The 26,348-nt window shown below is 37.8% G+C and overlaps 1 protein-coding gene across 5 annotated transcripts in view; it reads left to right on the top strand.

Moving 5' to 3' along the window:
• Positions 1 to 26,348, top strand: part of PDE1A (phosphodiesterase 1A) — a 337,781-nt gene that overhangs the window by 242,198 nt on the left and 69,235 nt on the right. For all 5 annotated transcript variants that reach the window (XM_032356140.1, XM_032356141.1, XM_032356139.1 and 2 more), the window contains 2 exons: positions 1,595 to 1,708; positions 22,814 to 22,996. In XM_032356140.1, coding sequence (XP_032212031.1) covers positions 1,595 to 1,708; positions 22,814 to 22,996 — 297 coding nt within the window. The remainder of the gene's footprint in view (positions 1 to 1,594; positions 1,709 to 22,813; positions 22,997 to 26,348) is intronic.

Raw genomic sequence — 26,348 nt, 5'->3', positions numbered from 1 at the left:
AAAAATCTCAGAACACTCTATGTGTTACTCCATTATCATCCTATTTAGGCAGGATTAGTTGTTCCTATCTCAGTAACCTGTTTTAGTTATCTTCGTTTTGTTTTATTTTGCTGATTGTATGAATAAGACTTTTTTTTATTAACACATAGATTTTATTTTGCAAGGTTATTATCTGTTAATATTTTATCATACAAAAATGTATGGCACAAAAAATAATTGTTTGTAGATTCCTGAATAAGTAGTTTTAGTCTAGGTTATGGCTTTTTTCCCATGGAGAAATAAAGTACTTCTCAAAACTCTTGCTGAAATTTTTAACTTATCTTTATACCCTTAGCCTTGGTATTAAAAAATCATCCAAAATAAATTTTCAGAAAATCTGCTACACTATCTCTAAAATGGTGCCTGAAAGTAGATGTACTCTATTCTCTCTAAAATACCTTTGCTCAGGAATGGAATTAAATTCCATCTGCTGACTTAGGAAAATGGATTAATTGCCCTCACATTATTTATCTATATTTTGTAGAGCGTAAAGAATATGTTTTCCTTTTTTGCCTAGTATAGTATAATATCTTCAGAAACACTTGGTTTATAATTAATGCACAAAAGTTTCTGAAAATGTTAGGAACTTATAGAAGTATTCATATTCATATTATACCACTACATGAGCTATCTATTACTACATAAAAAATTAATCCTCAAATTTAATGTCTTCAAACAATAACATTAATTATCTCACAGTTTCTATGAGTCAGGAATCCAGACATGGCTTCGTTGATCCTTATGCTTTAAAATTCCTCAGGAAGTTGGGACACATTGTATATGCAAAAACAAGAGAACATATTGTATAGATTTGCCTCAGGTGAAAAATCCTTTCAGTAAAAACACTAAGCATACATACATATATTTTTTCTCATCATAATCGTGTTTTTTCAGATCTTTTGCTTTTCTTTTTGTTTTGATTGCTATATACAGTGAATAATGCTACTGTAGTGATATAAATAGTAACCTTTGAATAATTTTTAGTACCAAATCTGAAGAAGGAGGACAGGCATAGAATAAATTCTAGTGTTAGGAATATACATATATATATATATTTTTTTAAAGATATATTTATTTGACAGACAGATCACAGGTAGGCAGAGAGGCAGGCAGAGAGAGAGGAAGGGAAGCAGGCTCCCTCCTGAGCAGAGATCCGGATGTGGGGCTCCATCCCAGGATGCTGGGATCATGACCTGAGCTGAAGGCAGAGGCTTTAACCCACTGAGCCACCCAGGCACCCCTGGAATATACTTTTATGGAAATATTTCTGTTGTTTTGAATTTCCAGAAAGACTGTCCTTGAAATATAGTATCTAAAATAATAGTCTACCACCCTAATTTTACTGGGAGGTGAATATAATTTTCAAGAGTTGTTTAAGTGACAAAAACTGAACTTAATTATATAAAAAAAAATTCCTGAAAATATTTCTATTTGATGGTCTAGAAAGATACATTACTAGTTTAACTTGATTTGTGTATTTAATACTGGACTATTTTCCACATAATCATAATAAATCTCTTCTTATTTCTCTTTCTTGACTACTTTTATGAAACAGACTAAGATGCTTAGTCAAGCAGCTGGAAAAAGGTGATGTTAACGTCGTAGACTTAAAGAAGAATATTGAATATGCAGCATCTGTGTTGGAAGCCGTTTACATTGATGAAACAAGGTATGTTTTAGCCTGTCTTCCCTTCTATCTTCTTTGCCTCTCTTACCTTTTTCCTCCTGGTCTTCATTTATCTCAAACATGAATTTAGCATATCTTAGTCATGAAACTGAAATTAAAATCTTATTAAAATTTAAAAGGTTTTTCTTCATGTAGCTATTTAACTGGACTATGATCCATTCTTTAAAAATACACATTTTAATCCAAATAGTGAATATAAAAAAATAGTCAAACAATTAAGTCACAAAATGAACAAACTGAAGAGTCCTCTTCCCCACCCTCATTGCCTTTAGGTGAAGATTTATAAACTCAGAGACATAGGTAGGCTTATTTCGATTGTCACCAATATAAGGATTTTCCTATTATCTCAAGATTCCAGAGTTCCTGCTGAGAAAATGGGTGTCACATGTCCACACATTCTCATAAGATGTACCTATCAGATTCTCTTGCGGGGGTTTGCTAAGGGATAGTCCCCAAAGCATATTCAGTCATCGCTCAGACCTTAATCACTTAACTTCTTACTTAGCAGAGTGGTAAGGAGATTAAAAAATGGGGATTTATTTGAAGAGCATTCTTAGCCTGGTGTTGTGGCTTTGACCAGGTGATTTGCCTTCCAGGGGCCATTTGGCAATATTTGGAGACATTTTTGGTCTGGTTAATGGGAGTGTGTTGCTGTTATGTGATGGGTAGAGGCTGGAGATGCTGTTACAAATCCTGCAATGCACAGGAAATTCCCCATAACAAAAAGTTACCACCCCTAAGTGTCATTCCTATGGAGATTAAGAAACTTTGGCCTTAAGAGAGAACTGCTCTTTTTTTCCTTTTTTCCCTAAGAGGAGGCTTAGCCCAGAACCTTAAGAGGGCATCCTGAGGGTCCTAATGCTGATAGAAGACTCTGGAGTATGATATGATAGTTTGTAAGAGATTTGACCACTATCTCTTAGAGTTTGGAGGGTACTGAGACTGGTTCCTGATTCTCATCTCAACAGAGATAAAGGTGGCAGACTGGTTCAGACTACCTTGAATTCACAAGTAAAAGGGACACTGTGGAGGAAGAGACGTGTCCCTCCTGAGTTTAGCACAGAAAATGCACTAAGTTTTTCAAAGTCATAAGGCAAGTAAAGGAGTAAAGTCTTTAGAAGGGATTGACCAGTATTGAAAGAAAACTGACTTCAGAAGATGAACAAGAGGCTGGCTACATGAGGTGATTGTTGAATGAACCAGGGAGAAATCATAAAGATGCAGCCCAAATATCAGCGAACACCTAACACCCCAGAGGGTGTAACAAGTTCTCTGAAGGATACACAAAAGCTCCCCAGAAGAGAAAAATAACCAGGATTTGGGCATCTGTCCCATACATAACAACAAACACACCCATCTTGTAACAACCTTTCACTCCTATAATTTCCTGTGATATCCACCACATCATTGAACGATAAGAAAGAGCAGAGTGAGTGGGACAGATGATGGGACAGGGACATCCATCATGCCCCTTCATTTCTGCAAGTATCCACGCAAGAGTCAGGCCTGAGCTTGGTGGAGGATAGAACTGTTAAACCAGATATGAGATTGATGTTCTTACATATCCATGTGTCCTGGGCTTAAACACACACACACACACACACACACACACACACACACACACACTGTTGTTTCACAAGTAAAAATTCACATGATTTAAAAAACAAGATAATGTAAAAAGGAACCTCCTGGAAGTCTTGCCTCCACCCTATCCCATCCCAATCTACTCATAAATTTCTTATGTATATTTCCAATGGTGTATTACAAATTTTTATTTCATATTTTTCAGTTCTCCTTTTATGGAAGGTGGCACACTATGTACATAGTGTTTCATGTTGCTTTCTTTCCCCTTACTAAGGAAACTTGGAGACCTTCCTATATCAGGTACTGACCTTTTTAATAGGAGACCATGAGGATTTTCACTAATAACAGGAAAGGGCATGGTGCAGGCTATGTTGCACAGGTGATTTTTTTTCTTTGTCCCCAGAACAGAATTCTTCTGTGAAAACATGATTTAGAGTCATAAATTAGTGGTAGGGGGAATCATAGCCACCCTTTTAGATTATAAGCTTTATGCATAATCGTTTTCCTGGTTAACTTTCACTGAAGGTGTATAATGTATATTATTCTTCTACGCGAACAGAGACTCAAAGTGTAAATAGAAAAAAATCTGATGTTCCTGTAATTTCTTTGCTCCTTCATTTTTATGTATGCTCTTCATTGTCTACAAATTGAGTGAATGTAATGTGTTCAAGATTTCTTTAATCTGTCCCTGACATTTTATTTTTTGTATTTATTTATAAAATGAAAGCAATTTTATCTTAAAGAATTATTTGGAGATTTACATTATTCATCCTATGATGGCATAATGCTACCTATCTGGTTCCCCTAAGTATATCTTGTCTTTCAATTGGTAGATTATTACATGCTATATTTATTAGGTTTCCCAGAAAATTACGATTCTATGGATATTTTGTTAACTTAGTTCTCCATGATCTCTAACTCATTTACACATATGTTACATTTCTAAGTATAGTTCCTTTTCATTTGAAAATTACTTTTTTAGAAAGTTGCTTTTTGCAGAAAGAAAAAAAATGCTTAACTGCTTCATGGTAGAAGTGGAGTGTGTGTGTGTGTGTGTGTGTGTGTGTGTGTGTACTCTTTAAGAAAAAAAAAAAAATCCCAGCTCTTAACACTACGTCATTCCCAATTTTTACTCAAATGACACACACCTTCTCACTATTTTATTTTAACGCTTTCATGCCTCCATGGCATCTTAATTTTTAAATTGGATTAATGATACTACCCCACATTTGGACCATCCAAGGGCTCATATTAGTCTCCCCACAATCCTATGCAGCTGGCAGAAGTGAAGTTACTTTCTTCACTTTACTAATGAGAGAACCAAGGTCTTAGAAATAAACAGGTTTGACAATGGTCACAGATGTAGGCTTTGGCAAAGCTAGGGACAGAAACTAAGGCATGGCTTCTCTTCTCTCTGTTAGTGCTCTTCTCTCTATAACTGGTATCCTCTCGGGATGGTGTTTAATGACCTCCAAAAGATGACAATGTGTAAAACATTCTGACAGTTGGAATCGTCGATCCTAGAAAAACAATACTTAACATTTATTACTAAAAGCCTCTTATTATAGCCTGCTATATGCCAAGTACTCTTTTAAGCATTTTAATGCACTGTTTCATTTAACCGTCATAGTAATCTCATGAGCTAGAAACTTTATTATTATCATTTTACATACCTCATACATATGAGGAAATACATTGACAAAAAGGTTACATAGCTTACCCGAGACTCATCTGCATCCCTTTGGTAACATCTGACTTTGGCGACTTTGGAGACTTCCTGGAAGTTTTGATGAAAGCTCCCGTGCTTTCAGGGTTGTCAGACCCACTGGTGTGTGGATTGTGTTTGCATCACTTCCAACTCTGCCTTCAGTGATGCCACATTGGTAGCTTGAAATTGGCTACAGTGGGAGTATTTATTTACACCATGGAAACTGGGAAATGTAACAAATCGGGATTTGTTTTTTTCTGGAGAGCCTGTGGTTAAACATTTACCATCATGCCACTGGTTAGACCTAAGATTATCTCATGTATCTTCCTAAGGCTGTGATTTATCTTCAAAATACCAGCTAGAAATTTTTGAGCAATAATCCTTGATGTGATATGATTTCCAGTGGACTTAGTAAGACGGCAGTCAACTGAGAATGTTTTTGTTGAGATGCATATACAATTATTAGAGTTTGCCTTTGGAATATTAGTAAAACAGATGATTTAGGAAGAGAGGTGGAGAAGCATTTAGTTGCTTTTAAACTTCATATAAAAAACCTACTGACTTTTGAGATGTTTTTTAATGGAAAATTCTCTTTCTAGAAAAAAATGTTTCAGTGAGTATTCCAGCGAGGCTTTTTCTTTCTTTCTTTCTTTCAATTTGGGCTGGACTTCCAAAAAAGGTCAACACATGGGACGCCTGAGTGGCTCAGTTGGTTGAGCAGCTGCCTTCGGCTCAGGTCATGATCCCAGCGTCCTGGGATCAAGTCCCACATCCGGCTCCTTGCTCGGCAGGGAGCCTGCTTCTCCCTCTGCCTCTGCCTGCCATTCTGTCTGCCTGTACTCGCTCTCTCCCCCTCTCTCTCTCTCTGATAAATAAATAAATAAATAAATAAATCTTAAAAAAAAAAAAGTCAACACATAATAAAACAGGAAAAAATAAATTATTAATTGGTTTAAAACACAGACACACACACACATATACACACACACACACACACATATACACACACCCCTTTTCCTGCTAAGCTTTAGTGACTGCAGGGTTTCAGTTAAAAAAACAAATTAAAAAAAATCTCTCTTGATGGATGATTTAAGTGAGAAAAATAAAAACAGTTCTGACAGAATTTGAATTCTGACCTTCTTTGAAGGATTATAGCAAAATTTCCTAATGAATACAACTCTTTGTTGGTTTTTCAACAAGACATTTTCAAATATAAATGCCAATATTTTATGAGTCCTGCTTTTGAAAGTGCCCCTAGAGGCTATTGTTTTTCAAAGCTACACAGTTGTAAGTCAGAAACATGTGGCCTTAAAGGAAAACAAAAACAAAAACGAAACAAAACAAAAAACCTGTCCAACTGTCCTTATTTAGATTGAGAAATTGCCAGGCAAAGTAGCATCCTCAACCTCATGAGTTGCTATGCATGAAGGGAGACGGCTGACTGGGAGGTATACTTTCGGAGATGGATATTGTGTTTACTAACACTACCTAATGACACAGTTTATATCTCCATCTTGTTAATGTGAACCAATCCAAGTTTTGGGATTACCATAGTTAGAGCACAGACTTGATTCAGAAAGAATGTGTTGTTCAAAGCCCGGATCTTCCACCCAATACTTCCTTTCTTTAAGCAAATTACTTAACTTCTCTATTTCCTAGCTTTATTATCTGTAAAATAAGAATAATGACAATACCTGCCTCATAAGGCTGATCTGAGGATTAAATGACAGAGTAAAAGTTGAATAATAACCACTATTTTTATCTTACTAATAAAAATGCAGATACCTCTAGGATACATATCATATTAAAATATATGATTTATACTCCCAAGTTAATCAAATAATTTCCTAAAAGTAGTTTTTGATCCTGAAAAAATAAATGAAGGCAGGTGGGTTATAGTTACCTGGAAATGAAAGCAAAGTCCAAACTGATGGAAAGGAATCTTAATAGGATACACATCTGGATAAAAACATTCTCAGTTGACTTCTGTGTTTTAATAAGTCTAAGGGTCCTTCATTTTATGATAGATTAATTTCAGCAAGAATGTGGCTATATCAATCAGGACTTTCAGAAGTTATTCTGGTGGAAATTGAGTGAAGTTTGGAACACCTTAGAGTCTAAGCCCCTTGAAATTATCAAGTACAGGAATTTACATGAAACAAATCGTTACTGAGCACCTGAAGTGCATACCAATGACACTGGTCAGCAGAATCAGTACAGTTTTGCCCACAGCTGGTGTCTAGAACTGGCTCTAGAGCTATGAAGACAAACCTAGGCATGAAAGCAAATGTTGTTGTTACAAGCAATAAGCCGGAAGGTTCTGAGTTAGAGAGAAAAACCAAAGCACACTGGCAGATCACAGGAGGAAACACTGAAGAGCTCCACTCAGTCATTATGAGCGGGAGTAACAGGGAATAAGAACTGTACATAGTTAAGATTCCAAACTAGGTTGGATTGGACGACAGGTATTCCTTAAGGTTAATGAGTTTTACTCTCTGGCAAAGCTCCCCATGCACATTCTTGAATGAATGGCTTCTTCTTCTTTTCTTTTTTTACAGATTTTTAAAAATATTTATTTGACAGAGAGAGAGAGGAAGCACAAGCAGGAGGCCTGATGCAGGACTTGATCCCAGGACCCTGGGATCATGACCTGAGCTGAAGGCAGATGCTTAGGGAATGAGCCACCCAGGCACTCCTTAAATGGATGGCTTCTAACAAAAGGACTTAATTTTTTTTTTTTTTAATGTCTGGAACATGCTAGATATGTGACCATTGGAGTTCAGAAATACAGTGTCTGAGATGTGAATTTGGGGATTGTAACACAGGGGGCTCAGACTTTTTTATGCTTTATTTTTATTTCAATAATTGGAATTCCTTTGCTATTTCAACTTGTTACCCAACCTAAAGTTTTTGAGAATGCGCAGCAAGTGTTTACTTATTTTATCCATCCTTCCTGGCTGTCACTTTCTTCTCCATCCAGCTCTCTGGCTTCACACTGTTGAATTATTCCTCTGTAGGTCACCTAGTTTCCTCAAATCCAGCAATCCAAAGGTGAGTATTACTCCCAAGAATGAGCTCAGTACCTTTGTCCAGTTCCCCAGACTGATGCTAGACTCAGCTGTAAGTGCTGTGAGACCTTCTTGATGCATGCTTTCAGAACCCACAATGTGACCGCTTCCATAGAGGTCCCCTCCCAGGCATTTCTCTGCATCCTTTAAAGTCTAAGCCCATCTTCCAGAGGCCAGCTGATCATCACCTATGAGAGGGCCTTTCAAGGTATTTTCCTACCCTGAGTTCAGGACCTCAAGCTGCAAGACCAAGAGAAAGGAAGGAGGCTATCAAAATTAATGTCAAGTTGTGCATTCATCTCAAGGATCAACAAGTTCAAAGACTATGCAGTCTAAATTTATATTTAGACACTGAATTTGCAGCGTGCTCTTCTCCCAGTGAGGACAACTATGTACCTCACTGTTCAGAGATGGATCGCCTCTTGCAGGCACGCTGTCTCAGTCTTCTAGGTGCCAGAGTAGGGCCTTCACCTTACTTTCGTGTAGTTCATGGGTCTATTCAAAATATTTTTCCTAGAACAAAAGAGCAGTCTTTTTCTGAAGGTAAAATAAAGCCTCAGTAGAAAAAAAAAGCAAATTATTTTTTTGACTTTTCAAATGTGCATTTTTCTCTCTTCTAACCATTAAGCTTTCAAACACTCTTGGAGTTCCATCAAAGTATGGATCACCAGGTAACCCTCTTAATCAAAGTCAGGGGGCAAGATGAAATGTCGGACAGAGGTGTGGAATGGAAGGGTAGACAAGGACAGATATGAGAAAGGCAAGCACTGAAAGTTGGGGATGGTGCTACCAGAGAGGAGACATAGGAAGATATAGAAGCAGGAGGCATATCTGAAGATAGGAAGCACCAGAAGCCAGTGGAGAGCTGGGTTACTGAAAATGGTAAATCGAATCCCACAGGGAGAACCCATTGAGTGGAGTTTCAGTAGAAAAGCCGGCCAGATTATGGTAGTATGAAGAATTAACAGCTCAAGAAGAAATTAGATTATTTTTTAAGAATTTGCTAGTGTAGGAAAAAGCCAAAATAGAACAATCTATTAGTAGGGACATTTACTTGTTTGTTTCATACTTTTTATAGAATGGAAGGCTTCCATTAGCCTAGAGACAAAGAGCGGAAGAGATATGTGGGTTAAAGAAAAATAATATTTATAGAAAGATTAGGTGAGAAGTTATCCTTAGGAAGTTACCTAGGAAAAAAGTAAAACAGCCAAGCATAAGTGGAATATATAGATAAAGAGGGAGAAAATAATGCACAGCTAAGCCCTTCAAATAAGCAAAATATAAGTAACACTGCAAAATCAGAAAGATTAGTTACTATTTATTTTTTAAAAGATTTTATTTATTTATTTGTTTGTTCATTTGTTTGTTTGAAAGACAGAGAGCGAGAGCATATGCGCACAAGCAGGGGAGCAACAGAGGGAGAGGGAGAAGCAGGCTGTCTGCTGAGCAGGGAACCTGGTGTGGGGCTTAGTCCCAGGACCCTGGGATGACAACCCCAGCTGAAGGCAGATGCTTAACTAACTGAGCCACTGAGGCCCCCAGTTACTATTTATTTTAAACTCAGTTGTTCAGCATGGTTAAGAGTACTGTGACAATTATGGCCAAACTATAGACCATGGGCTATAACACGATGGGTTTAATGTGACCATGGAGAACAATCCCTTCGTGGTCAGTCACTAAGACTTGCTCAAGATGATGGCACTGACTCATTTGTGCTCCAGCACAGGCAAGAAGGGAACAGGAAGAGAAGGACTAATGAACACTTTTCGTGACTATTTTAATTATAAGTGACAGGAAGCCCAAACAAACCACCTTCAAGAAACTCTCACTGCCAAAACATGGATGGCTAGTGCTGACTATAAGCTCTGACTCTGGGCAAAAATGATGTCAAGGGACCGACCTCCGTGTTTCATTCGTTCTGTAATAGCCTCCTTTTGATCCTTTGAGTGGTAGCAAGATGACGATGTATTTTCAAGCTTTATAGCCTCACACCCTCAAATCCAGTAGGAATGAGAAAGGGTTTCTTATCCAGAGGCTCCAACAAACATAACCTTTATGTTTCATTGATTCTGGTCAGGTAATATATGTATCCCTCAAACAATATGCCCAGGGGAGTTGGATATTTAAGTGGCATCTCATGAGGCAGGTAAGAGATCAATTTTATTTAAATCACTTGCCAAAGAATTGAGAATGGAGGAGAGTACTTTGCTAAACAACAACAACTCTGTCCTCCCTGGAGTAAAAATGAACATGTTTATGTTAGTACCACATGCAGGGGACCTGGATCAGGATCTGTGTGGAATGTTGAAAACTCCTATCCAGGCTTTGCTCCTACTAATAATAAGCCTCCAGACAAGAGTCTTTGATTTCCTTTTTCCCTAGTCATTGGTTTTTTAACATGGAAGATGAAGTCTCCAGCCCATTTCTGTCCTGGAATTCTGTGGTTTTATCCATGGTTGCAAAGTCCCTTTGTTGTAAAGACCTACTCATGTTGTTGTAAAGGTTGTAAAGACCTACTCATGCCTAACCGACTCTGGTCACCAGCAGGGTGACAGGAGGGAGCTGCTTATCATTGGCTAATGAGGGATCATTTATAGATATGGGCTCTTGTATATTTTAGGTCGCTTTTATTTGGAGGAGACCCGGAGGAAATCAATTTAAAGGGTATGTGCTAAGACACTGCTGGAGTTCAGTGAATCACTAAAAAGCAAATTCTGATTTTTATGAACTCCATTTTTATGGTGTGAGTTGTAGGGAGGGGTGGTTGTTTGGAGTGCTGTGTTTGTAGGCTGTTCTCACCCTGTGGATGGAGTGTGAAAACCAGGCTTAGAAAAAGTGGCAGTACATTTCGGTTGATTTTCATATTTTCCGTCCATCTGTGGTATGTTACTTTCTACAAACTTTCAAAAACAGCCTCAGTAGTGAAAAGGGAAAAAAAAAAAATCTGACCAGATCTTTTGAGAGATGACTAACAAGAAAAAGCTTCATGTATTATATAAGATCTTACTGTTTGTGAAATTTGGCGTTAGAAAAATATAAATGAATATTTACTAGATTTGGCAGAGATATAAATTTAGGAGCACCTGGGTGGCTCAGTTGGTTAAATGTCTGCCTTCAGCTCAGGTCATATTGTGAGGGTCCTGGGATCCAGCCCCTCGTGGGCTCCCTGCTCAGTGAAGAGTATGCTTCTCCCTCTCCCTCTGCCCCTCTACCCCGACTTGTGCTCGTACCTTCTCTCAAATAAGTAAATGATATCATTTTAAAAAGAAAAATATAAATTTAAATATTATTTTTTCCTAACAATGATATTAATAACAACTGAGGTTGTTTGACAACTAACTATAGCCAAGGCAACATATTATGCATCTTCCATTTTTGATTGTACATAATTCTCAAAAAATCATATGAATTAGATGTTTATATTATTTCCGCTATAAAGTTAAGAAACTTGAGGCATGGAGAAAGTAAATGGACTTGCTCAGGGTCATATGATTGTTAAGTGTCAGAGACAAGTTCAAACTTAAATCCGACCCTAACTCTTGTCTTCTTCCTTGCCAACAAACCCCCCCTTTTTTTTGTATTCTTTAGTGTTTTATGTTTTGTTTTTCTTTTTTAACTTTTTATTATTTTTGATGTTTATTTTTACATATAAGTTATGTACATGTATATCTTTTTCCATTCCTTTTCATTAAGTTGTTTTATATTTATAAGATTTTCTTTCTTTCTTTTTTTTTTTCCTTTTCTCTTTATTTTGGCATCTAGTTTCTTTTAATGAACAGTCCAAAACACGTACTGGATCTAGTTACTGCTTTCATCTTTCCTCTTTCCTCTTTCCTCTCCATAAAATGGGAGTCCTGTGCATCTGGGTTTTGCTGTATCTGAGTGTGATGCTTAAAACTGATACAACCATCTTGCCATAAGCATAAAGCTAAATGTAACACTAAAGGTGAGAGTATAGAGATGGAAGAACCTAAGTCCTTGATGTTATCAACCTGCTGATTTTTAAAAAGGCCTTCATGGAGTCCACATACCTTTAGTTTTCTTCTTAAGGAAAACAGTAAATCTCCCTATTAGTTAAGCTGCTTGAGGTTGGGGTTGATGTCATGTGCTGTTGAGAGCATCCTAACAGCCACATAGGTCTGCCTTGTTTCAAAGCTCAAATTCTTAATCTCTGATCCATCCAAGGAGTGGTCTTACCCTAATAAGAAGTCCTAACACACAAGTTTGCTTTCTGAGTTGGCTACTTAGAATTCACATTCTTTTTTTCTGTAAAACAAGGTAATAGGTTGATTCCATTTCCGAGGTAGCCCACAAAACCACTTGATTCCATGAGACAGCTAAACAACAATAGGTGATCCTTGGGCAAGTGTCAAGTACTAGAAAGTCAGATACTTAAGATTTTTCTCATTAAATACAAGATTTCCTCATTCTTTACCATATTTTACCAGCAAGCCTACCTCCAAAGTGTATATGCCTCATCTACTGTCCCTCACTTTTCTCTCACCTCTATCTCTGTCAAGTGTGCTCTGAGTCACCATCATCTTTGAGGTTGTCTTTTCTGACACACACCAACCAGCTCTGCCCTGGGATCTTGCTGTCCTTCCATTCCACTCAGAAGCGGGGGCCCAGGGTAGGGTGGGGCATCCAGCTCTCTTCTATCCAGGATCCTGGGAGTTTATCTGGGGCATGTTGTCACTCCCCTCAGGGTTTTCCTTAGTTTGGATAGTCAGGCAGGATTCAGTGTTCCTTCTCAAGATCACTTCTGTCTTCCTTCCCGACTCCTCTTGTTTAACCGAGGGCATCTGTGCACAGTCCTGGGAATGGAAACTCTGCTCTGACTTGTGTATTCTTCCATTGTCTTTACCTGGGCCTTTCTGCCTTCCATGGGAACTGGAATTGGAAAAGTTAAGTCCAGGAACAGGAGTTTTCTCCCTTTAAGTAATTGTGTTTCACATAGAACTTGAGTCCGTGAATGAAATCTTGGTTGACTATATGGACAAAGGGCCACAGGGTAACAGCAAATATTTTAAAAAAACCATTTTGGGATATCATCTTTTCACACATGGAGCAGGTCCTGATTGAAAATGTTAACATATATAGCATGCATCAAAACAAACAAAAAATGACTTTGTTGAACAACCATTAAGACTAGAGATTCTCTGCCTATGTTTTTATACATCACTTGTTCAACAAATATTTATGAAGGACAATCTATATATACAATAATAATTATTTTTCTATTCTGTTTGGGTATTGTTCACTCCCTCTTGTCATTCTGGTTGTATTTTGGGCCTCCTAGGTTTAGAAAGAAATATATTCTTTGTCTTCTCTTACACTCCTGTCTTCCAGATTCACTGCAGTTCTTCCAAGTACCATGTTCCATCCCAACTCAGCTCAGAAACCAACTTTTCTATTTTTCAATTAAGTAACATACAGATATTCTCATTCGTAACATCAATATAAGATATTCATTAATGAAGATACCTTTATGGCGATTGTCCTGCCGGTACTTTTCTCGATAGTTCCCCAACATTCTTCATCTCAGAGAGTGAAATAATGGGCCTATGGAAATAAGCAGTGCTGCTAATGCCGTGTAACAGAATACAGCTGAATCTCATTTTCTTGGCAGAGATATTTGGGTAATTGGCAAGCTGTGAATGGATGAGAGCATTTCTCAAACTTTAGCACTCCTGAGAGTCAACTGAAGGGCTTGTTCAGAGTGACAGGCTCCACCCCCCAAAGATTCTCCTTTAATTGTTTGGAGCAGTCTTGAAGCTCCCAGGTGTTGCTGATCCTGCTGGTCCACGAACCACACTTTAAGAACCGCTGAGCTGGAAGATGTCAAAATGAGGCTACAAAAAAGAGACAGGAATGTTAGAAATGTAATGGTTAGAATTCCAACCATTCTAAATATTATCCCATGTGACACATGAGATGGTCTTGTGCCAAAATGCCTCCTTCAACCAGGAGATTCCATCATCAGACAGGAGCAGTAAGAGGTGCTGAACCGGAGATGAGCTGTGCCTCAGAGCAGCAGGGCTTGGGCACAGGGGAGGCAGGCCCGTCCTTCGATTTACGGTATGATCACTTCTCCCAGATCTGTGAAACTAAAGACCCTTAGGCTTCATCTGTAGCCTGCCAGCCACCCTTTCCTTCACCCTAGCACTCTTGGCAATCTTCGGAATGATGCACAGTTAGATGAAGAACAGAATGCCCTTCTCTTATGTCTCACTTCTCTGATTGGGAAAGGCGACATACTCCCTAAAAAACAGGGCAGGGAGACCAATACTAGGTAGATACTGTTGTGTTGTGATAAAATGTAAATAACATAAAAAGTACCATTTTAACCGCTTTAAAGGTACAATTCAGTGGAATTAAGTACATTTGCAATGTTGTGCTACCATTTCCATTCTCTACTTCCAGAACTTTTTCATCATCCCCAAGTAAACTCTATTCCCATCAAACAATAGCTGCATTATCCTCCTCCTCTCAGCCCCTGGAAAACTCTGTTCTATTTTTTGTCTCTATGAATTTGCCTATTTTACTAGGTAAATTTTTGAAGTAAGTAAAATTTTATTTTTGGAGATTCCTCCCACTATTTCTTTATGACCCATAGAACCTTTACATTGTTCTTGGCTCTCCAAAGTCACTTTAACCAACTTCTTCCCATAAAATGTCTCAAACATTTCCATCCCCATGGAAGGACACTCTCTTTTTCCTTCATGTCAGACATAGAAATCTGCTGAGACTAACTCATGCAGATGTGTAAGTAACTGGAGTTCTTTGAGGACTTTGTGACAGACATTTTTCTAACTGCTTTCTGTGCATTTAGCCATTCTATCCTCACAACCCCACCCCTAGGGATACATTATTATCATTTCTCTTTTACTGACAAAGAAACCGAGACTCGGGTAGGATGAAGCACATTTCCCAAGACCACATAGCAAACAGGCAATGAAGCCAGGAGTTTGACTCCAGAGGCAGTTTTCCTAACCACAGAAGATGCTTGTTAATCAAAAAATTTAGTAATTAATGGAGTATGAAGCTTTGTGACTAATGGCATGTTTTCAAAGATGTTTTTGAGCTAAGAGCACTTTCTGGTGGGAAGCCAAGAGTCATCAGGCAGACCTAGAGTAGTTTTTTGCTTTACCCATTACCTCCATTCCACCTCCCAACTGACTCCAAAAGGACAAGCTGAATCCCACCTGTCCAAGGAACTTGACTCCTTCTCAGACTCCTCCTGCAACATTCTCCTAGCCCCTTCTGCCTGTCCTAGAGGACGGAACCTCCTCTGCCTAGGCCTCTGCTTCTGGGTGGGTACAGAGGAGGCATAGAGCCCTTCTTAGGCCTTAACTTGAAAAAAAAATGACATAAAACCTTAACATTTTACTTAGCTAGTCTTGTTTTAGCCAAGATTTGCCTCTTGAGACTTAAGCTAAGGTCAGCATGACTAACTTGTCTCTCCAAACTTGTCCCCAGCAAATGTGCAGTCTTAATAGTCACTCAAATGTAATGGTCATCTTTTCACAGTTCACAAAAAAAAGGAAAAAAGGACTAATAAAAACAAATGAACAAAGTTATCACATAGAGAGAAAAGGGAAAGAAAACTGCCAAAACAACAATAGTAACAATAAAAATTATTGAAATAAATTTACGAGCCTGCCATCTTAAATCCTTTTTGGAACAAGATAAGGAATAAATATAAAGGAACAAATGAATGAATGAATGAAGAATGTGCTTGGGTGGTAGCCTGGAAGAATTAATTCAAGTGTATTTCACACTCAGTAAGCAGGTTACTGACAAGTCACAATGGCATTTTGAATGTATCACCTTTTCTCATTCTGACATCTATTTAATTTATTGTAATTCAAAGTATCCTGAAATTCTACTAATATCCAGATATATTTCTCTATCAGAGAATGATTCAACATACCAGTCCTGAAAAATAAATTTGAGCTTCCTCCAACCAAATATTCCCTGGTAGGCCAAATTCCCTTAAGATTTTATTTTTTTTAAGATCAATTATTTTTAACCCTAAATTTCATGGTAGAAATGGGAGAGAAAATAATTATTACTCATATTAGTATCTCCTGAACATGAAAGTAGTCTGGGTTCCTAATAAGAACACATGCATTTGAGGTAAAGGATAGGTGAGCAGCTAAAAACTCAAAACTCTGAGATCAGACTTGAGTTCAAACATGGCGTGGTCCCTCCTGGTTGTATGACTTGGAGCAAATCCCAAAAGTATCTATAGCAGTAGAATAAGGGTACAGATAATAATTGGATTTTCCTCATGGTGGTATTGTGAGGATTAAAAGAGATAAAGCTCCTGGCCTGATTCACAATAGGTGAAGAAGTTAGCAGCGTTAACATCTCTATCTATCCTAAGATAACTGAGGTCTTAGTGAAGCTTTAGTATTGCTCTTAGGGTTTTGGTGTGGTTTGACTTGGTTTGATTTTAGTTGTTTTTGTTTGTTTGTTTGTTTGTTTGTTTTGTTTGTTTTTTGGTGGAGGACCGCAGTCAGCTCAGATCACAGATATGTGCTCATCAAAGAAATAACACGAATGGATTTGCCTATGTGGGAACCACTTGCCCTCACAAATATCCACACTGCAACATGAGCAACTTCTCTTAATTCCCCCAGCCATCCCTGGAGGGCTCGCTTGGAAGATATTTACTATGTCTAAGTTCAGTACCATCCCTAGCCCCGGCCCAGTATAACTGCCTCCCTGGACACTGCCCCTCATTTTAGAGTACTTGATGATGGCTCATTTTTGTTGTGACCCTCCCCATGTGGTGAGAAGTCTTCCAGCCAAGAACAACTTAAAACCCATGCCCTACTCCCTCTATGGACTATGGAATCCCCCACCCTCCCCTTTGTGCTCCTCTCCCATATCCTGGACACTGGGATCTCAGAATTCTCTGCCTAAAGGTCCCCTAGTCTGTCTCCTAAATCCTAATAGGTTTCTTCCCCAAGTCTTTCTTCCTGTGGGGGCCGGAACACTACTTATATGTGTACCCCGTCACCTCTAAAAAATGGCCAAGAAGCAGCCGCTTTCAAAGCTGGGCAGGTTGATGAGCGTGATGAGGGAGGCTGCAGAGGTCCACTAGTTACAGAGTAAGGCCTGGGCAGGAGGTTACGTGGGTGCAGAGGGACAGCCACAGCCAGCTGGCCCAGCCTTGTCATGCAAGGAGCTGAGAACTCTCAAGTCAAACTCAATTTGCCAGGCTTTTATGAAAGTTATTAAAAGGTAGGAGGGCAGAACACATTTAATAATTCATTCATTTGATATATAACTTTAAAATATTTAATTATATGGTATTTGGGAGACATGTGCCCCTTCCTGGGCCCAGCAAATATTAGGGGTAGAGTGAATGACTTAGTGGCTTATTGAAATGTATCCTTTATAGGAAGAGTAAAGCAGGAAAAAGAAAATTTCAAACCTAAGAAGCCAGTTTCTAATTGCAACCAGCACTTGAATCTTAACACTCAGTAGGTGTAAATGTGGGCACCAGTTGCCTGGAAATAACTGTGGTGGGTACACTGGTATAACCATTTTCTAAGAGTCTACTGTGGACAGAAATATTTTCACTGTTATAATTGTAAAAGTCAAAATCTCATGACCTCTCCTTCCGTGGCCGCCTCCTTCTTTATTCCCTTCCCCTAAAAATTTTCTAGTTCAAAATATAAGCCCTTTGGGAGTTGTGTCATCTCATTTCAAGAGAAAATTTGGGGTATAAATAGCTTCCAAGAATCAGTTGCGCACTGAATGGACGGAGGGTCAGTTTTCACAACTCCCCGGCCCCCCATCTACCCTTAGCTCATGTTTAGAGACACTTAACTTTCTGCTTTATTGACCCTCTTAGGACTAGAAAGAAAGAAAGAAAATGTTATATCAGAGGAAGGATTTCTCAGAGGTCAACAGTGATAACATTTTACACATATACTCCTTATCATTTACTTTCTATACACTGCATTTTAAGAATTCCTAAGGAAGATGCACCGGTGACTATATTTCATGTTCTAAGATTCTTAAAGACAAAGTTTTGATTTTTTCAAGAGCACTCATGATATAAGCAATTATGCTTACTCTGCCATCTAACATTAGTGTGAAGAGTAATTGAGCTATTGGATATTTTGAAAGTAAAATTAATTACAGTATTTGAGATCCTATTTTATCAAACCTACTTGCACAAATTTATTTCGAAAATGAAATGAGGGGACAACATAGTCTTACATGTTTTCCCTGTGACATAATCTTCTGTAAATATTCAGATATTTTCACATGTCTCAAATAGATGTATAGGAAAACTGTTTATAATTCTCTAGCAAAAGTCGGGATTATTATTCCATATTATATTACAGTTCTGCTTCTGCCCTATGTAGCATGATCCAATGAAACCCGAAGAGTCCTTGTAGTACTCAGAGGCAGGAAGACAGAGAGTATAAGGCAGGTGCCAGGGAAAGGGAGAATAAAAGGGAGAAGAGAGAGACATAGAGAAGTCGGGAGAAATATGTGCCATTAGGTGTGTTGGTTTTTTAAAAATTTGTTTATATTTAGGTTTTTACTCACATGTCTTTCAAGTTTCTTTTCTCCAAACTGGAAAATAATTATCTTAGTAAATCTGCTACAACTATTTATAGCTTCCTTAGGAATGTCTTACTAACTCTACTAGAGAACTGAGTCTAAAAGAGTTAGTATTTAACAGAAATACTGACTTCCTGGGCTAAAGGCATGCAAACGGTGTGTACAATCTTTAAAATTTCTTTTTACTGTGCTTACAATTCAAAATGCCATAAAAAATGTTTAATGTCTTTTCCACACCAGATGTTCGTGTTGCCCTGCAATTTACTTCAAAGAATTGTAAAGGGGTTATTCAAAGGCAAATTATCCTAAAGGCAATGAAGGGAATGATTGACAATAGTGAATTCACTCCCAGGTTACTGCTGCTGATTATCAGTCAAATAATATAGGACTCTAAAGTCTCTTCCATCATCCCCATCCTAACTCTACTCCTCAAAAGTAATCACTTGCAAGTTTAGTGTAAATACCTCTAGATCTTTCCTAGACATATAGTAGATACATGTTCATCTCCTGCTCTGTGCCATGCACTGTTGTGGGTGCTGGTGATACAACAATACTCAAAAAGAGACCAACTCTCTGCTCCCAAAGTCTTTATGGTTTAGTGGATGAAACAGAGAATGAATAAACAAACCAGGAAGCATACAACATGATATCAAGTAATAGTAAGTGCTAAGAAGTCGGTAGTAGGACAAAAAGACAGAATAGATATGTCTGCTGGTTGAGTTGGTGTGAGGGAACAGGGAAGCCTTCTTTCCCTGAATACAGTGAGAAAATACCCCCCCCCCCCCCCGCCAAATAGGGTAAGAGAGTCTAAGCAAAGCCAACAGCAAGTGCAGAGACCCTGGAGCAGAAGCAAGCCCGGGAGCGTTGAGCACAGCAAGGAGGTCAGCACTGCTGGAACAAAATATATAAGGGGAAACGAGTTAAGAGATGAAGGTAGAGATGGGGCTTGTGATGAGCTACATAGGACTTAATGAATTAGGCATTGACAAGGTCTGACTCATACTTTAAAAGAGGCAATCTGGCTGCAGAAGGAAGAGACTGAAGGGGTTCAGGACAAGAACTGGGAGACCAGTAGGAGGCTACTGCAGTAGGCCAGGAGAGAGATGATGGTGGCTTGGCCTCTCTCTCATTCATTGGTGGTAGGAGTGCAAAATGGTACAGCCACCTTGGGAGACAGTTTGGAAGTTTCTTTAAAAAACAAAACATACTGGGGCACCTGGGTGGCTCAGTGGGTTAAGCCTCTGGCTTTGGCTCAGGTCATGATCCCAGAGTCCTGGGATCAAGCCCCACATCGGGCTCTCTGCTCCTCAGAGAGCCTGCTTCCCTCTCCCTCTTCCTACCTCTCTTCCTCCTTGTGATCTCTGTCTCTCTCTCTCTCTCTCTCTCTCTGTGTCAAATTTAAAAAAAAAAATCTTTAAAAAAAAAAAACATACTCTTACTATGCAATCCAACCATTGTGGTCCTTGGCATTTACACAAATGAAAGTCTGAAAAAGTCTGCATACAACTACTTGTAACAGCATTTTTGTAATTGTCAAAACTTAGAAGCAAATAAGATGACCATGGCTGAGTGTATAAGCAAACTGGATATCCACACAATAAATTATGATTCAGCAATTTTAAAAAAAGAGCTATTAATACATGAAATGATAGTTTGGTATTATATCCATAATTGCTAAAAAAACATTTTAGTGCCCTGCAAATGCTTTTTATATTTCACAACCAAAAGGATAAGTGATGTGCTCTATTAAGTGAAAATTAATATAATGCAGAGTTGTGCCTTTGTCATCTATCAGATTTATAATCCAAGCTGATAGTTACCACATAATGTTCATGAATGATAGAAATATTCTTCCTCAGTCTTTATATATATTACATATATAGCATATATCTCTATATATCTATATTTATATATCTATAACTATCTACATCTATTTCTATATATCTATATCTATATATCCTTAGCCTTTATATTATTAGAAAGAGAGGATGAGAGAGAGAGATTGAAATTAATTTCAAGGAATTCGTTCATGTGATTATGGGGACTAGGAAGATGGAAATCTTCAGAACAGGCTGCCTCTGGCTGGAAATTCTGGCAGGAGTAAATATTAACAATCTTTAGTCTGAAAGCAGTCTGAAGGTAGAATTCCTTCCTCTTAAGGGAGTCTCTGTTTTATCTCTTAAGGCCTTTAATTAATAGGATGAGGCCCACTCACCTTATGGAAGGTAATGTGCATTAAGTCTCAGATCTGTATTTGACAGATCATTTCCACATGCTGATTTTGTTGATGATATGTCTTAGATGACTTATGAATTTAGAACATACAGCCTTAAAGATATCAACATTAATTGACCACCAACACAATGTGTGCCTGTCATTCTACTTGGAGTAGCTGATAAAACAAGGCAGCAGGAGAATTCTTGGAGCTCCATGACATCCCAGGATTATACCACAATGGTTCCCATTCCACCTGTCCTGTTCTGTGTTTTTATTTGATCACTAGATAAGAAGTAATAGGAAGGGCATAAGCCCTGAATTTTCAGACCATATAGTTAGTGTCTTGATGCAATGGGCTAAACGATCCGATTTAATATGGACAAAATGCTAAAAACATATTTTGCCTTGCATTCCAATGTCAGTGTATTAAGCATAAATCAAAACCACCCAAACGTAAGTTCCGAAAGAAAGTTAAAAAAGATACAAAGAAAGTATTAATCAGTATTAACTTACAATTATGCAAGGCTCTTGTATCTTCATATGTATACGTGTAGTTTTGTAACTCCAGCACTGAAGTTGTATATATTTTGTCATAAGGCATTTCATAACACATTTGTAAATATTGGCAATTGGCTGTGCTCTAAATATTTCTAGAAAAGAGCCACATATAACGTTTTGAGACTGTTCTTGGTAGTATTGGGTGCTGTGGATGGGCTTTCTACCTTTTTTGCCCTTTTCTTGGTCCCTGCCCACTCAAGATGGTGTGACTTGTTCTGGAGGCTTTAGCATGCAGTATCATTCTGTCTTCCTTCCATCAGCTTATGATCCTTGGGATTCACCCTACACAAAGAGATTTACTTGGGGCAAATGGAACCCCAAAGCCAAAACCAAAGTGCGCTAAAATTAGCTCTGAATTATTAAACTGGTGCACTAACATGGAATTAACAAAGTCAAGTGACAGACAGAGGTGGCCTGTCCTCTTCCTGGAGGCAAAGCTCAACTGCTCTGTGGAATGTTTTTGTCGTTTGTGGGGAGGCTTTCACACGTCTTCCCAGTTCAGATCTTTAGGAAGTTCTGGATCACTGGAGCTGACCAGCCTCAACATAGGTACTACACCCACCCGTCCGGGCAGTGTGGTCTATCTGGAGCTTCTAGAAGATAGGACAGTGCAGTCGTTTCACTTCCTGTTCACTTCCCCACTGATGTATTTCATTTCCTTGGCCAACTGATGTCCACCCTCAAGACAGCATCTGCCCTTAACTTGGGCAGATTGCCCTTAACTCTTCCACTTCCACTGGCCCTGTTATCTAAAATGAGATTTTGAAATAATCTGTTTATCTTTTTTTCTTCTCTTTTTAATCTGTGATCTTGATCTCATAATGAATGTTAGAGTACTTGATGTCTTATTTTCCTACAATTTAGAGATAGCATTCAAATGAAATAACACATGTGAATGACCTGTAGACTCCAAGGCCGTATGCAAGCAGCTTGCGCTAGCTGCATTGTATACATGCATGACTAGCAAATATAAGACGACTTTGATAACTTCTACTCCTTGTTTTCTTTCCAGTCCAGTTGCCTCCTTTAATAACAGACATCTTTTTATGAACTCTCTTCTCTATTTTAGTTCTCTTCATGACTAGAATAGTATATGAATTGGTGTCTCCAGATGGGTATGACAGTATCTCATTTGGAAAGCTGCAAATGCTCAACTCCATTAGTGTTGGCCTTCAGAAGATGATCAATTTGAGAAATTCAGAGCTTTTCAAATGTTAATCCAATTATTTTTTTTTTAAGTAGCTCATACTAAGGGATGATCAGAGAGTGATTTGCTATATTTTCAATCCCATTGCAATGTTTGTTTATTGTCAGGTTTTTCTTCACTTTTTCCTAAAGTTTAATCGGTATAAATTTTTGTAGAAGACTGCTGGATACTGAAGATGAACTCAGTGACATTCAGACAGATTCAGTCCCATCGGAAGTACGGGACTGGCTGGCATCCACCTTCACACGGAAAATGGGGATGATGAAAAAGAAATCTGAGGAAAAGCCAAAATTTCGAAGCATTGTGCATGCTGTTCAAGCTGGAATTTTTGTGGAGAGGTAAGTGAAATTGTTAGTATTTCAAGATAATAAAATTTGGAAGGTAGGAGATATACTTATCATCACAAAGCTATATGAGCCAAACATTTTACTTATTGAGGAACACTGCAATTGTAAGTATACCCAGAATGAGCAAATTTAGAACTTCATTATGAATTTGCCTTAACAAAACTGTTTTGTCCTGGGTTTATTACTTTAATTCCTTTTAAATTGACATAAATACTGGGGTGCTTGGGTGGTTCAGCCAGTTAAGTGTCTTCTTTCAGCTTAGGTCATGATCCTGGGGTCCTGGGATCGAGCCCCATGTCGGGCTCCCTGCTTAGTAGGCAGTTTGCTTCTCCCTCTCCCTCTCCTCTTCCCCCTGCTTGTGTGCTCTCTCTCTCTTACAAATAAATTAATTAAATATTTTTAAAAAAGAAAAGACTAAAAGCAGAATTTGAATGCCTAGTGTACCTCAAATGTAGCTTTGTAACTTTATTAATTTATTAAATTATACCACATTCATACATTGTTTGTATATATTTGTATAAATTATACCACACTTATTATTTATTAAATTATACCACATTCATACATCACATTCATACATTACACAACTAATTTTACTGGAATAAAATGTAACTTTTCATAAAACAAATTCTATACTACATACTAAAATCAAATAAGACTTTCTCTGCATTAAGTCAAAAAGACCATCCTCTTTGCATCATGGGAGAAAAGCTCCTTATGTAGCTTTTGTAGAGTTCTTTGACATTTCTGTCACTAAAGCAAGGAATACTTGATGGCCCCTAGAAGCACCAAATCAAATCACTGTAGTTTCTCATGTGAAATACATGCTAATGTGGCCTAATTTTGTATTTGTCTAGCCCTTAAGAATACAGTCTATTTTTCTGTCTAGGAAACAAGATGTTCCAGAATTAAAGCTAAAGAAATTACTTGAAATAAAGATGTTACATCTGACAATTCTGAAAACTAGTTATTAGAAATCCTTTAGATTAAAAAACAATTACTTTTTATTAAGTTATATATATAAAAAGATGAAACATTTTTAAACTAATAAAATTGAAGAGAGAATTTTTTGGTCAATATACTTAAATTTTAGAGAGACCACATCATTTTTCATCTTCTGACATCTCTAGTTATTATTTCTAATGAACATTATACACTTTAATTTTCCTGTTAAAAGAAAAATAGGAAACACATTTGGATTCCCAAAATGTAAATGAGAATGTATAATAAGAAGTATTTGATGCCATTTATAAAAAATAAAAAATTAAAAAAATATATATATATATATATAACTACAACACATAAAGCTTGAAGTTCTTGCTTTGTGCCTCTGTTATCCACAATAACCACCACTTGGTGATTATTTAAATTATTTTGAGTATTTTATTAGCCATATTTAATTGGCTTTGAAAAAAGAATCCTCATAAGAAACATTTTTATTAGTGTGGTGAAGTGATAACCACAGCCCCTTATAAGGTATATAAAATGGTCCCAACTCTGCCAGGTGGGACCAGAAATCTGCAACAGGGAAACAGGGCTGGAGAGAAAGATTATCTATAATGGTATAACCATAATTTTAAAACAATTTAGGAAAATGTATGACATTTACTGATTTTCATTAACACCAAATCAAAAATATCTCAATAATAGTTCAGAAAGTCAGTGAGAGAATCACAGATAAAAGGGAATATTTGTGATTTGCTGAAAGAATATATATTTTGTCTTTTTCAAGAAAATATTGTAGAACTTGGCAAACTGAAAAGAAGGCAAACTGTGGGAGTAAATTTCTATTTCTATCCAGTGAAAGATTAAGATTTCCGTAAAAATTTATTGGTATGCTGAGTGTTCATTTTTTTCATATGCTACATAAAACATTTTACTTGATGACCTATAGAAATATCAAATATACTTAACTGGCAAACAGTCTTGAAGAAATCAGTATGTTACAAACATATGGAAATGAAATCCCCATTAGTTGGTGCATAAAATAGGAACCTATGTTTATCTTGAATTTTCAAAGATAATTGTCATCCATTTTGAAAATTAGAAAGCGTTCCTGAGTATTCTCTCAAGTCTCCCCTCCCAAGACTCCATGCCTCCACAGGTCCTTGCAGTTCCATTACCCAGGTGCACTTTCCCATCTGCTCACTTCCCTGTCTCCGCTCCTGAAACTCTAGTCCCCAACTCTGTCATCTGCCATCAGAAACAGGGCAGTAGCTTTCCAGTTGGGTCCTCACTTCCTCAACTGCCCTCTCCAAACAAGTCATTCTAAAGGGACATTTTAAAATATAAATTAGTCCCTGTCACTCCAAAGCTTAAAATCTCTTGATGGTTTTCCATTTCACTTGGTATTAAGGGTGATTTCTGTATCATGGTTTTGCAGGGTTCAGCACTTTTTAACTTTCTTGTCTCATCAAGTGCTACCTTCATTTTTGACTGAATTTCTATATTGCTCTGATTTCAACGCACATCCCTAACCCTTTCTTCCCTTGGAACCATAATCCTATTATTCCCTCTACCAAAAATGATTTTCTCTGCCCCTGCTCCTGGCTGGCCCTTCCTGTCTTTCCAGACACCTTCCCTGATCGCTGTGCACACCGTTCATCACTTTGTCTGCCCTGACCAGTGGTTTACCTCACAGCACCGAGTGCTGCTTGTAATTATGTGTTTTTTTATTTATTGCCCCTCTTCACTGCTCAGTAAGCCTCATAAAAGCAGTGCCTGTCTTTTTCTTGTTCGCTCTGGGCTCTTACCTAACACAACATCTGACATAAGACAGTTTTTAGTTTTCGTGGAGTTTTTTTGAGTTCTTGAATTACACATTGCAACTGTAGTAAAAGCTTCCAAAAATAATCTACCGTATTTCCAGCTGGACTTTCAACACCTGCAGGCGTCCAGGAAATTCATTGTTCTTTTTCAGCAACTTGTAATATGTCAGTTATTTACTCAAGTGTGAGGCAGCGGTATTACGGTCTGCCACAAACAGATTCTGATTCCAGTCATCCTTATTTTTTTGTCCTAATACTTTATTTCCAATTATAGGATTAAGAAAGATAATGGGGAAGTTCCTCCATTTCCTCAGAAGGATAATCTTCTTGGTCTTGCTTTATATTCCATGTAATGAGAATGCACCCTGACATTCACTCCTTAAGCCTATTCCAGTTCTAAGAGATCAGCACCAGAGCTCTCACAGAGCCCTGGGAGCCCCGAAGAACCTAAGAATTGCAGGCAACAGCATGGGCTGCAGAGTAGTGAGAACAGTAACATCAATGATACTAATGGCTTTCTTGTATTGAGCACTTATTATATTATGCTAGACATTTATATCATTTACTCATCACAA

The sequence above is a fragment of the Mustela erminea genome, chromosome 8 (assembly GCF_009829155.1).
Source record: "Mustela erminea isolate mMusErm1 chromosome 8, mMusErm1.Pri, whole genome shotgun sequence".
Classification (NCBI taxonomy): Eukaryota; Metazoa; Chordata; class Mammalia; order Carnivora; family Mustelidae; genus Mustela; species Mustela erminea.
This window is presented reverse-complemented; position numbering and strand designations above follow the sequence as displayed.